Source organism: Mesoplodon mirus (genome assembly GCF_964341445.2).
Source record: "Mesoplodon mirus genome assembly, chromosome: 14".
NCBI classification, from domain to species: domain Eukaryota; kingdom Metazoa; phylum Chordata; class Mammalia; order Artiodactyla; family Ziphiidae; genus Mesoplodon; species Mesoplodon mirus.
In genome coordinates, this window is record NC_138990.1 from 87,353,464 (window position 1) to 87,367,359 (window position 13,896).

The window sequence follows — 13,896 nt, forward strand, 5'->3', positions numbered from 1 at the left end:
GATTAGTGATGGTTTAGGAGCAATACTTTCTCCACAGTGGCCTTGCCCACAGGGATGTTTGTTACAATGGTATTATCTTAATTCTAGGCAAGAGTAAGTCCCTTTTTGTTTGTGTTTTTATAGAAAATAACTTCTGATTGACTCATAGTAAAGCAGCAGCAGAGGGTTATTTATTTCCCATCTGTAGAGGTGCAGGGAGCTATGCAGTGTCTCCCTGAGGTGTGTGGGAAACTTCAATCTGAAAGCACCAGTCAAGGAAAAGAAATGCAACATAACACGGTGAGAGCCCTTTTGTTGACTTGGTGTCAGACAGTGTCTGGTTAGGGTAGCCATCAGGTGGGCCCAGAGACTCTCAGCAGACACAGATGCCTTGGGTCCAGAGCTACCTCCTAGCCTCATTCCAGCTTCCTTCGGGGCCATTAGCCTTTAGTAGACACAACTCAAGAGGCAACAGAAGCTTGATTTAAATCATGACCTGGTCCTGGCCAGTGGGATGTGGGTTGTGCCACTTCTAGGTCTAGTCCATGTCAAATCCCACACTGTCCCTGGCTGCCTTCTTCCCCTTCAGCAGAGACCTTGGGGGCCATAGCAGACTGATGGCATCATTGGCCCTGATCCTTCTCATGTGGATTCTTCTCACACTCCTTCTCCACGCCCTTTCCACATGACTTCGCATTTCCTCGCACTGAAGAGGCAGGGCATGACACCTGGAGATCTAAGGGGCGGCCCAGCCGAGCTTAGCCTAAGCTGCCGACCCACAGACTCATGAGCTAAAAAAATGTTGATCATTATTTTGTGGTGGTTTTTTATGCAACATTCTCGTGGCACTAGATAAATGAAACAGTAGCAACCCCAAAAACTGAATGAAGCAGAGCCACCCCACCACCAAGGCCACTGGGTTCCAATGTGAACAAGCAGTAAGCTTTTCCTGTGCCGTCGCAGTGAGACTTCAGGGTTTGCTTATTACCGCAGCAGAGCCGACTCCTCCAAACTAATCCACAACGACACAGATCTTAGGCCCCCTCCTTGCTCCAGTGCCTGAGAGACCTGAGCAGAGGGGAGACGGTAGATAAATTGAATTGCAGGGACAACACCTAGCCTATAGCTTGTGGAGAAGAAAAACTAGCCCATCATCCAGAAGCCGAGGCGCTGGTAAAGGGCCAGGGCAGAGTACTGCAGCATGCTGGTGCTGAGGACCACTTCGCTGTAGCCCTGGTGCCACGCAGACTCGGACAGTCCTGACCAAGGCTTTTACTTATCCCCTGACCACGGTGCTCCAGAGCCACATGTAGGTGAAGCAGCTGCAACTACTCATTCCACAGGGTGGGCTTCTTAACAGGCAGCGCTCCCACCATGCCCACCACCTGCCCCTCAGACTCAACCACCCAGAAGCAGGAGCCACTCTCACTGAAGTAGGATTTGGTGATGTCAGACATGTCTGTGTGCAAAGACATGACCTCAAACTGGATCCAGTGGTATTTGGCAAGAAACCTCAGGGCAGCAGGGAGGGCGAGGCTGGCCATGAAGGCCAGGACCCAGGAGCCAGAGACCAGGAATAGGGCAAGAGGCCCCCACAAGCAAGAGCACAAGGTTTCGGGGCAGCTTTAGGATGTGGTGGAAGGTGATGGGAAGGTGCTCGGTCATCACCTTGGAGAACAAGCCCGCGACCCATTTGCGATAATTTTCCTGGTATTTGTGGATTTGATAAGGAGCCACATGGAAGACTTCTGTGTCTGGATCTCAAAGTTCAAGAGAGAGGTAGGAGTCCCTGTATGACTTCCTGGCAGCCCTGGGGGAGAGAGAAGAAGCCACCCCCCAGAACCGGGGATGACTCTGCTCAAGGATGTGTCTTTCTGCTTCTACCCAAGAGGAAATAGGCCACAACCACTGGGAGAAGGTGTAGAGTCAGCAGAAAGGTCTGCGTTTGATCCTGTCTCCATGCATGGCCTTGGGCATGTAACATAGTCTTCTCTAAGAACCTGCCTTCTGAAGTTGTTTAGAGGCTTTAATAAAATAACATATACTTAAAAAAAATAACATATACAAATCTCTGGTTATGAAGTACCCTCCCCTCCCCCTCTTTCCCCTTTCCCTGGCTCTCTCAGCTTCTCCATACATTGGGGTGGCACCATGCAGCAGCCAAGCATGTGTCCCTCTCCCAGGGACCATACACTGCAGTAGTCCTGTGTTACCAAGTACAAGTTTCAACAAAGGCTTCTTCCCACTTGTTTGCAAATTTTCAGGCTGTTGAGGTGGCATAAGAGCCAAACACCAAAAATAGACCAGCCTTGAGAGCCAGAGGAGGGTCCAGAGCTCCAGGCCACACCTAAGAACACTGTCCTTCCACCCATAGCCTCTCACCTGCTACCACAAGAGCCTTGAGTGTCCAGGGCAGCCGCTGCCCTCAGCCTCCACCTGGCATCCAGGAGAGACTGCAAGGGCACGCTCCACTTCCAGGGACCAGGTCCTGGATGGCACCTCATTGGCCAGCTCCTGGATATTTGTTCATCATAAATCCCAGGCTCAAATAGCTGGACTATGATGGAGCAGGGAGTGCATTCTGCACTCTCTGATCACTGGGGAATTAGCCTGGAGGGGTACACAGGGTCTGGAACAGCTCAGGAGTCCTTGCCCTTGTGGACGGCCTACACCCCACACCATGGCAGTTCACCTAGCACCTTGGTGCTCTCTGATGTCCACCCTCAGCCCCTCCACACAGCTGCTATGACCCTGGGGAATTTGCCCCTCACCCTGTTCTCTGTCATCACAGACCAGAGTCCAAGTCCCCTGGCTCAGCACACAAGGTGCTTCACAGCTGGATAAGGGCAGCAGGGACCTGGCCATGCAGGGCCTATCATCCAGGTTAGGAAGTTTGGACTCTATTCCAAGAACACCAGGAGGCCATCGTTATGCTTTTAGCTGGGGAGTAAACCAGAGGTAGGGGTGGGGTGTGTGGTGTGTGTCTATTACTCTGGCTACATGTGAAAAATGGATTGGAAGAGCCAGGAATGGAAGCATATATCCCCCTGCCCCCAGAGGCTAGTACAGCAGTCCAGGCAAAAGACGGGCCTCCAGATACAGATATGCGGGCTGCTCACTGTAAAAGAGCACCTCACCCAAGAAGGCTAGTGGGAACTAAAATCCATGAGCCCTGGCACAGAGCTGAGTCTGACCAAAGGAAAAGGCACCTTTTTCTTATTTGCTCAAAGGTGTCGCTGCTCACTGAACTGTGTTTCCAATAAGTTGTGTCTTTGTGAAGGAAAGGAGTTCCTTGTTCTATGTTCACAAAGGAGCCATCTAGGCTAGCAGGGGTCCTACGAGAGAAAGCAGTGACTTGGACCAGAGTTGGGCCATGGGTGTGACCTGGCCCACTTGGAGGTGCACTTTGGGGGCAGAAACGGCAGGAGTTGATGTGAGGATGAAGAAGTGGTCAGAGATGACAGCCAGATTTCTGGCAAGAGCATCTAGGAAGACGCTGGAGAGAGACCAGACTTGGAGAGAAAGATCATGACCACCCCAAAGGTGCCGTCCTGGCAGCTGGAATCCAGGGCTGGTGATGGAGACTGCTGAGGCTCCAGATCTTTGGCACGCAAAAAGGCCACAAGGGTTTAACTAACATGAAGGCAGGGTGGTGAGCCATGGGTATGTTACATTGTTTCCGGTACATTTTAATATTTTTTTAAATGTTAAGCAAAACTTGAACTAAGAGTCAAAAGAGAATAGAAGGCTCCAAAGTTCAGCTGAGTGTCCCTAATGAGTCTATCTAATAACCAGTCAGAAACCTAATAGTCAAGCCGAGGGGCCAGAGGTCCTTGATCTGTCCCTGCCCTCTCTTTCCTGTATTCTCACCGGCTTCTGTGGCCTCCTCAACACCCAATGGCCTTGGTTTACATTCAGGCTTTTCAACCTTCCTCATAGCCATGAATAATGAGGAGGATTTATTGACAAGAAAAATAATTGTCAAAATATAGCACCAAGCTATAAAGTTTATAAAACAGTATGTTTTCATTCATTTTTGGAAAAACATAACAAAAATAACTTATACACACAAGCATGCAGAGAGAAAAGTCTGAATGGTTACACCAAACATTGGCAGCATTTTTCTCTGGATAGAAGAATTATGGGTAATTCTCTGTATAAGAAATGAAGTCTGGAAGTCTCAGCACATTCCAGACTCGGCCCTGCATGCAGATGGTGAAACTGAGGCTTGGGAATCTACCTGTCTCTGCCTCAGCCAACTTTTTTTTTTTTAATTCATTTTATTGAACTATAGTTGACTTACAATGTGTTAATTTCTGCTGTGCAGCAAAGTGATTCAGTTATACATATATGTACATTCTTTTCCAGATTTTTTCCATTATGGTGTATCACAGAATATCGTATATAATTCCCTGTGCTATACATTAGGACCTTGTTGTTTATCCATCCTATATATAATAGTTTTCATCTGCCCATCCCAAACTCCCAATCCATCCCTCCCCCACGCCCCTTCCCCCTTAGCAACCACAAGTCTGTTCTCTACGTCTGTGAGTCTGTTTCTGTTTTGTAGATGATTTCATTTGTGTCATATTTTAGATTCCACATATAAGTGATATCATATGGTGTTTGTCTTTCTCTTTCTGACTTCACTTAGCATGATAATCTCTAGGTCCATCCATGTTGCTGCAAATGTGCCTCAGCCAACTCTTCTTCTAAATATTTATTTATTTTTGGCTGCATCGGGTCTTAGTTGTGGCACACAGAATCTTTTGTTGCAGTGCACCGGCTTCTCTCCAGCTGTGGTGCACAGGCTCAGTAGTTGTGGTGCAGACTTAGTTGCTCCGCGGCATGTGGGATCTTAGTTCCCCGACCAGGGATTGAACCCGTGTCCCCTGCATTGGAAGGTGGATTCTTTTTTTTTTTTTTTTTTAATTTATTTTGCATTAGGCGGGCCCCTCACTGCTGTGGCCTCTCCCATTGCGGAGCACAGGCTCTGGACATGCAGGCTCAGCAGCCATGGCTCACGGGACCAGCTGCTCCACGGCATGTGGGATCTTCCCGGACCAGGGCACAAACCCGTGTCCCCTGCATCGGCAAGCGGACTCTCAACCACTGCGCCACCAGGGAAGCCCGGAAGGTGGATTCTTAACCACTGGACCACCAGGGAAGTTCCCTCAGCCAACTCTTAAGAGTCTAAAGAGACCCAGCTAAGATTGTGAACTCCTAAAGGTAAGGCAGGTGTGTTATTTTATTCTATTATTTTATTTTTAATTAACCATTTAAATGTGTACAATTCAGTGGCATTTAGTACATTCACAATGTTGTGTAACTACCACCTCTATCTAGTTCCAAAGCATTTTCTTTACCCCAAAAGGAGACCTGTTAGTCAGTAGGTAGTCACTCCCTATTTCCACCACTCCCGAACCCCTGGCAATCACTAACCTGCTTTCTGTCTCTATGGATTTACCTATTCTTGATGTTTCATTTAAATGGAAACACGTAATATGTGAACTTTTACGTTCAGCCTCTTTCACTCTTGTTCTCAAAATTCACCCATGTCCTAGCATGTATCAGTACTTCATTGCTTTTCATGGCTGAATAATGTTGCATGGTATGGATAGACCACATTTGTTCATCCAGTCATCCATTGATGGACCCTTGAATTGTTTCCACCTTTCAGCTATTGTGAATAGTGCTGCTATGAACATTCTGTACAAGTGGTTGTTTCAACACCTGTTTTCAACTCCTTTGGTATATACCTAGGAGTGGAATTGCCAGGTCATATGGTAACTCTATTTTAACATTTTGAGGAACTGCCAAACTGTTGTCCAGAGTTTTACTTTCCCACTAGCAGTGAGTCTTATTTGGTTTTACTATCTGCCTCAGCACTATGCAGGTACATACAGGGAAGGACAGACAGCTGTTACTCACTGAGATATTAGATGCCTGGCACTGTGAGAAAGCACTTTTCCTATGCTGTACTATTTGATATTGGCAGCAACCTAAGAGCTAAGGTTGATATTGTTTCCAGTTTACAAATGGGAAACCGAAGCCCACAAGCCTGAGATATCTTACCCACAACCCCATAGAACATGGCAGGGTGGGACCCAAGCCTTGGCAGCTCTGACTTGAAGGCCTGAACATTTCGCTTTTTCAGTACCACATGCCGACCCCAACAGGCAGCTGTCTGACAAGTGAATTATTAAGTAGTGTAAAGCACTGTATTCCAGGAGAACCAGCTCTGTCTGCTGGGATGCAAGATTCACCTCCAAGCCTCATTACGCCCCTATCACCAGCGGGCAGACCATACTTGACCAAATTCCAATACGTGACCAAGGCTCTGTTCTTTCTTCAAGATCCACTTTAGTGCTACCTTCTCCATCAAGACTTCTGACCCCTCCCAAGCAGATAGATCTTGTATCTGCTCCCTCTTTGAAGCCTTTGCCCTTCTCATTAAGCACATATATCACTGTTAATTTGTTACTTGCTTAACAAGTAACTGTTAACTTATTACAGTTAATTAAACAGTTACAAGTAACTGGATAAATTATTTTATTCTTCTATTGCCTATAGGAGCCTGATTATAATAGGTAATTATATTTTTGGAATCATTGTTATTCCCAGAGTTGTGGGACTTGAGAGCAGCATGTCAATGAAATACCATGCTTGCATTTATGAAGAACACTTGCCTAATAGACCAGCTCAGTCCAGAAATGGGCCAATGAAATGGAAGGTAGACAATCAAGACTCATAGTGTTTTAGAAGCCTCAGAAAGAGAAGGAAAATGTCCTGGAAAGAACATCATCTGCCCTGATCTCTCATCGGGGCTCCCAATAACCTAGCCTCAGGTCAATGCCCTGGTCTCCCACTGAGAACTCATAACTTAAAAGAGACGAATGAGAGGAAATACAGCAAATCATTTCAAGGGGAAAGAAAGTGGACTAATAGGTCCTTGGCAGGATGCTCAGAAATCCTAGAACAATGATTCAGCTCTACAGAAATGTTTCTAATCTAACCTAACTTACCTTTTAACAAATTTAGCAAAAGGGAGATGGTATCAGCACTCAAATTAGGATAATTCGAGCTGATTTTACAGATATAGATCACCAAAGGGCCTAATTATGAAGGTGTGGATGGGTAGAGGGGAACCAGGCATGTTATTGCTCAGAGGCCTGAAGCGAGGTGGAGGGAGAGGTGACAGGAGCCTGACACAGGAGTTGACTAGTGCAGATCTCCCTGAGAGGTTCAGGGCCAAAGCCAGCCTAGGGGTCCTTGCAGGGAGGGACCAGGAGAATAAATACCCTGGCCTCGTTCTCCTGCTAGCCTCCCCCCCTTCATACACTGGCCGAACCCAAGTAGAAGCCAAGGGGAAGGGAGGACCTCTTGCTGGGTACATGGTAAGTCAGCCTCCAGGGCAGAGAGAAGAGTGGAGAAAGATGAAGGGTGACCTGGAGGGAACAGTGGGAGACTACTGGCACAGAGGATATGAAAACAAGAACAGGCAAATTTGATGAATACAAACTTAGCTCATTGCACCCAATCAACCTAAAGAGCTGTGCTTTACTCAATATTGTAACATGGAGTACAGATGGCACATCAGTCAGCAAAACAAAGCTAGGAGCAGAGAAGCAGCTGCAATCCCAGCACAGTTTCCAGAGCAGAAGAATTGACTACTGTAGTTTGCAGACAAGTGGAAAGGTTATCAAGGGCAAAAGCAGAATGAGAATGGCAGCAGGGGGCCTGAAGTAGCCTGTGAGCCATGAGGCTCCTTCTAAAAAGAAGGTGCAGGGCTTGGGAGCAGTTCTTGTAGTTCTGAGTGTGTGGTGGGGAGGGGAATAGGGGATTAAAGACCATTTCACTGTAGTTACAGCCTTAGTTGTTCCCAAGACTGGGGAGATGGGGAGCAACAATGATTGCTTGGGTAACAGAGCCCCCTGCCCTCACCTTATCCCAGAGACAGCTGGCTTTTTACTTTAACATGTAACCCTTGACTAAGGAGCCAGATAATGGTGTCCTACCAAACTGCATCCCTTCTCTGCCAGCACCAAAGTCCCTATAATTACAGGTTGCATTTGCTGGGGAGCCTTTAGGCTCTGAAGCAACCTGGTTAATTTAGGAACAAAGAACATTGTTCCTAAATTGGATCAATTTTTTTAGAGAAAAAGCTTGTGGAGCTTACGTTAACTTCTTTCCCAGGAAATGGCATTACTTTTTCTTTTTTCTTCTTCACCCAAAGGCTCACAAAGAGTTGAAAACATTATAAATAGTTACAGAAATAAACCCTTTCAAAACACTCTTCATAACAAACTAATAAACAGTTCAACTTCACCAGAAGTCTGACAACTCAAAATGGTGAAAATGTTGAAAAGTTAAAAGGCATTGTTGGCGAGTCTGCTGAGACTGGCACACTTGTGCCAATTACAAGTGCAAAATGGCACCTTTCTGGTACTAAAAAATTCATATCCTCTTCCCTAATAACTCCACTTCAGGGAAGCTATCCTAAAGAAAGAGACATGTACAGAGATTTATTTGCAAAAGTGAAGTGAAAAATTGAAAGCAATGTCATTCTATAAAAACAGAATTACAAACGTGATGTTTCACATTGATAAAAACATGTTTGAGAGTGATGGCGCGGGAAGAAGCAGTGTGATGGAGTCGTTAGGAGCATAGAAGCAGGGGTCACTCAGATAGACCTGAGTTTTAATTTTGACCACAAGCACTTTGAGCTTTAGGGCAGCTTTGACTCCCTAAGCTTCAGAGGGAAAGATGCCTTCATAATGGAGAGGTCTGGCAGGGGGTGGGGAACCATCTTAATGAAGTGACCAAACTGTATCACCAATGAAGAGGCCAGCTGACATGATGTGCCTCCCAACAATACACAATTGGAAGGACACAATATCTACTATCATTCCCCAAAATTTTTAAACTGACTCGAATCATGAACAAACTCATTCTGAAATTCTGAAACACATCTAGGGTACTCGTCAAAGAATGTCAACATCACTTTAAAAAAAAGAAAGAAAGAAAGAAAGAAAGAAAGATTGTTCTATGGAACTTCCCTGGTGGTCCAGTGGTTAAGACTTTGCCTTCCAATGCAAGGGGTGCAGATCTGATCCCTGGTCGGGGAGCTAAGATCCCACATGCCTTGTGGCCGAAAAAACAAAACATAAAACACAAGCAATATTGTAAGAAATTCAATAAAGACGTTAAAAATGGTCCACATCGGGACTTCCCTGGTGGCACAGTGGTTAAGACTCTGTGCTCCCAATGCAGGCGGCCCAGGTTCAATCCCTGGTCAGGGAACTAGATCCCACAGGCATGCTGCAACTAAGGAGTCTGTATGCCACAACTAAGGAGCCGACATGAGCCACAACTAAGGAGCCACCTGCTGCAACTAAGACCCAGCACAACCAAATTAAATAAATAAATATTTTTTAAAATACTTATGAATAAATATTTTTTTTTTTTTTTTTTTTTTTTTTTTTTTTTTTTTGCTGTACGCGGGCCTCTCACTGCTGTGGCCTCTCCCGCTGCGGAGCACAGGCTCCGGACACACAGGCTCCGCGGCCATGGCTCGCGGGCCCAGCCGCTCCGCGGCATGTGGGATCTTCCGGGATCGGGGCACGAACCCGCGTCCCCTGCATCGGCAGGCGGACTCTCAACCACTGCGCCACCAGGGAAGCCCCTGAATAAATATTTATAAAAAATGGTCTACATCAAAAAAAATCCTTAAAAAAAAGATTGTTCTAGATTAAAGGAGACATGACAACACAATGTAGGGTGAAGTGCCATGAGGTCTGCAATTTACTTTCATATTTCAGAAAAGCAAGCAAATGTAGCAAAATGTTAACAAATAGTGAAATCACATGAAAGTCACATGGATGTTCATTGTATAATTTTCAATTGTTCTGTAGGCTTGAAACTTTTTGAAATAGAGTTCAGAGACTAAATTTGCTTCCTTGAAGGTGGTAAAATCTCTTGGGGTTGTAGAGAGGACTATATGAGGCGGTGCATAGAAAGAGCTTAGTGCAGCACATGCAAGAAATGCTAATGATGTGCTTTGGTACCTTACTATTTATGACCACAATGGAAATATATGTTTGTCCCCTAAGGATTTCTACCTCTCCATTCTCTATCATGGTGCAGGATCGCAGTTCCCCACCCCTTTTGATGTTGGCATGGTCATGTGACTGGACAGTGAAACATGAGATAAGCAATATCTGTCACTTCCACATGGGAGCTTTAAGAGCCACCATGTAACTCACAGCATGACTTCCAGCTGTGCATTGACCCACAGAGCGCATGCTGACATAAAGCCTTCGGCTGACTGGATTCCTGAGTCACTGCAATGAGTCTTCCTACTGACTATAATCTATGTGTAGAAAGGCTGTAAATGGTTTCAGTTGACCTTGCAAAGAGCGATCTTCTTCGCAGATGCCGACCAATCATGGAATTGAGGGCCAGGCGCCCTGCAGGACTAAGCCGTCCACTCAGCTTACCGTGAAGAGGGGAGCTCGGCCGCAGCGGGGAGAGCGGGTCAGTTCTGGGCCGGGCAGGGGCCCCCCTCAGGCCGTCCCCCCTGCTTCCCAGTCCGCTCAGCTTCCCTGTCTACACCAACTCGCTTCCGCCTCCGAAAGCAAACCAGCAGCCGCGTCAGACGGTTTAAAGGACAAACGGTACTTGCCGACCGTGCTGACCCCACTCGCCAGCAAGCTGTTCGGACGGGCACCTGCACTGGCTACGCCGACCGCCCCCTCCACCAGACCACAGGGAGCGTTTCCAGGCTGGTGAGGAAGTGCGCGGGTCCCGACACACGTGTGAGACCTGGAACCCGGCAGGCGAGGAGTGCTCGTGCCCCAGGACAGGGTCCTCTGAGCGGCGATAGCGGGGTCTTGGGCCGCCCTGACGCAGCCCGTTGAGAATGTTCTTTTTCCTTTCAGCCTCGGTCATCGGCCCCGATCCCGGGGCACGTCCTCTCAGTTTATGAAGAGCCACGGAAAGCAGTACAAAAACAGCAACTTTTCTCCAGCCAAAAAAAAGAGCTGAAACCCCAGCAAACATCGACAGGAAGCCTTGAGCACCCAGAGAGACAGGATTTCATGTCATCTCCTCATTAAAACCCTGTGATAACAAGGCTGACTCAGAAGCAGTTTCTTTCCTCCCTTTCCTCCTGGGTCAGCATCTGCCACAAGATCCCTGTTTATCTGCTGGGTGAAGGCAAGCAAGCCACTCACCAGGGACGCAGGACCGGGAACAGTGTGGCCTGGGGATGGCGCCCGGGGACAGTTACTCAACCACAGGAACATTCTAGTGCCACTGACAGAGGAAGCTTTTTTCTCTTTTAAATGCTAGGCAGGGTCTTCAACACGCCAGACACTCTTGAGTAGAGTAATACACAGCGGGGACCAGTTTGGAATGCAATGTATTTTTAAACACAGTGAAAGACACCTGGACAGAGTAACCGGACAAGTTAACTGAGTGTAAGATTGACCAGCTCGCATCGACATTCACAGCCTCTGAAGTTTCACTCAGAAGAGACCACGTCCGACAATTTTCCTGCTACGTGTGTACGTTAGTAGAAGCGAGAGACCGTGAATGAGAACCTCGATTCTCGGCCACTAGAAGGCAGCGCGGAGCCTGGGGGCATTAACGAGGGCTCCGCTGGCAATGCCGCCAGCTCTCGGAAGCCCCTGAGAGGAAAGGAGCTCTCCACTTCCTCCAAAGAAGGAAAGGCTCCCTGCAGCCGACTGCAGCGTCGGAGACGACTCAAAAGACAGAAGAGTCATCTGCAAGGCCAGCTGGTTGAAGTCTGCCGAGGGGTGGGGAGGGTGGGCACAGAGGCAGTGGGCACTGCCCTGTGCAGAGGAGAGGGGGCCGTTCACGGCAGCGCCCATGCGCACACCTTCCGCCCCGTGTCCCGTCATGCTGCGGGCTGATCGGACAGGGCAGGAAGAGAGCGCAGGCTGTGGGGCCTTAAGTCCACACCGCCAGCTCTCACTGCCACCCTCTCATCTGACGGCCGGGCCAGGGCCTCTCGGGACATTGGCACAAGAGACTTAAAAGGCAGTGCGCTCCCTTGGGGAGGTGGTGGCGACAGCCCGCGCTTCACCTCCTACAAACCACCCCCCCCCGCCCCGGCAACACTCCTCACCAAGCACTCTCGAGTTAGAGAGAAAAGCCATCTGCAAAGATGTCGGTTTTCGTGTTTCTGTCATTAAAGACAGAGTGCGCGCGCACACACACGCAGTCCTCGATTACATTGTGTCAGAGAAGGAATAGTTTCTGTAAAAAGAAAGAAAGCTGTGTTATTAGGCATTACACGTTAATACCAAAGTGATCGCTTGGATTTTCAGTAGTTTCACTAGTCCCCAGGATTCAGTAGCTAACATCAAAGTGTCACGTCCTTTGGCCTAGAGCGTGGCGGGCCTCACAGCATCCCTGAGCCAGGTATTGAGGGCATGGATTCGGGAAACCCGCTCCGGGACACCAGGGAGATCTGGCCTGTGGCCGGCGAGGCTGCTGAAGGACCGCTAGAGCGAGGGGCCTCCTCTTTCACTGCAACATAATATCTTTCAGGTTCTCTTGCAGGATGGTGTCCTTCACAGCGTGAAACACGAAGCGAATGTTCTCGGTGTCTATGGCGGTGGTGAAGTGGTGGAAGAGGGGCTTACTGCGATTCCGTCTCTTCTGGTCGAAACACTGGACCAGGTAGCGCTGGACGTCCTCCAGCCTGTGGGGGTCACCCTTGAAGTCTGGGAAGTGCTTCTTGATGCTGACAGTCTTTACTTTCTCCACCAGGAGGTCCATCTTGTTCAGGAACAGGATGATGGAGACGTTGAAGAAGAGCTTGTTGTTAACGATGGTCTCAAAGATGTTCATGGACTCCACCAGGTGGTTGGTGCGCCTATCTTCCATGAGGACCTGGTCGTACTTGCTGGACGAGACCATGAACAGGATCGACGTGATCCCATCAAAGCACTGGGACCACTTCTGGCGCTGAGACCGCTGGCCGCCCACATCCACCATCTTGAAGGGGATTTTTTTGATGACAAAGTCATGCTCCACGGTGCCCTTGGTGGCCTTCCTCGCCAGCAGGATGTCCTGCTTGCTAGGAAAGTAATTCAGCTGGCCAATCTGGTCCAAGTTATCCAGGAAGTACTTCACCGATTCACCCAGCTGAAACTCGCTCCTCCGGCTGAAAGCTTCCCTGATGCCCGAATCCCTCCAGAGCGCGCTCAGAGTAGGTACGTACAGCTGAAAGGTGGCAGGCTCCACGGGCAGCCCTGCTTTGTTCTCAAAAGCCATGAGGAACATCCCGTGCTTCTCATTTTCAGAATACTGCCAAGGAATACCAAGCTTGTCTCGTGCATCAACCAGAACCCTTGAGCCCTTAAGGATGTTGTCGAAGATGGTGTCGCGGAACTCGAGCAGTGCCTTCTGGTCGAACTCGCGGCCATGGATGATGCGCATCTGCTTGAGGAAGGTGGACTTGCCGCTCTCGCCCGCGCCCAGCAGCAGAATCTTGACGAGGCGCCGCTCGTGGGCCAGCCCCGCGTCGATGTCCCGGCTGCACCGCCACGCCTCGCGCTCTGCGTCGCGGGCCCCGCCGCCACCTGCTCTGCACTCGCGGGCCCCGCTGGCCTCGGCCGGCAGCAGGCAGCGGCTGAGGGTCCGCACCACGCTGGACATGGCCACTCAGGCCATGGACCCCACGGCGGGCAAGGCGGCAGCCGGCCGCTCCCTCAGGCCGCGTCCGCCACCGCCGCCACCCCGAGGCCCCCATGGTTATGTGTTAAAATATTAAGAGATAGGATCAGGACTGTTTTTTTTTTCCTTTGTTACCATTCTGTGCTTTAAAATTTTCTACAACAAACATAATAGATTTTATAATCTGGAAAAAATAATGAATGTTTTTTA

At 48.7% G+C, this 13,896-nt stretch overlaps 2 protein-coding genes across 2 annotated transcripts; both read right to left on the reverse strand.

Moving 5' to 3' along the window:
• Positions 1-28: 28 nt before the first annotated feature.
• NAT8 (N-acetyltransferase 8 (putative)) lies at positions 29-2,483 on the reverse strand (the record flags this gene model as incomplete). The annotated part of the gene is given in 7 exon segments (XM_082642399.1): positions 29-1,231; positions 1,233-1,252; positions 1,254-1,307; positions 1,311-1,577; positions 1,579-1,713; positions 1,716-1,789; positions 2,369-2,483. Coding segments are annotated over 7 exon segments (774 nt in total). The 3' UTR covers positions 29-1,122.
• Positions 2,484-11,810: 9,327 nt separating this feature from the next.
• On the reverse strand, positions 11,811-13,674 carry LOC309815744 (guanine nucleotide-binding protein subunit alpha-12-like). The gene has a single exon (XM_082642742.1). It carries the CDS (start codon positions 13,666-13,668, stop codon positions 12,532-12,534), a length of 1,137 nt encoding a protein of 378 aa, XP_082498868.1. The 5' UTR covers positions 13,669-13,674; the 3' UTR covers positions 11,811-12,531.
• Between the last annotated feature and the right edge of the window lie 222 nt (positions 13,675-13,896).

What these genes read in the sequence shown, in the direction of transcription:
- LOC309815744 (XM_082642742.1), bottom strand. Translation starts at nt 13,668, where the DNA reads ATGTCCAGCGTGGTGCGGACCCTCAGCCGCTGCCTGCTGCCGGCCGAG.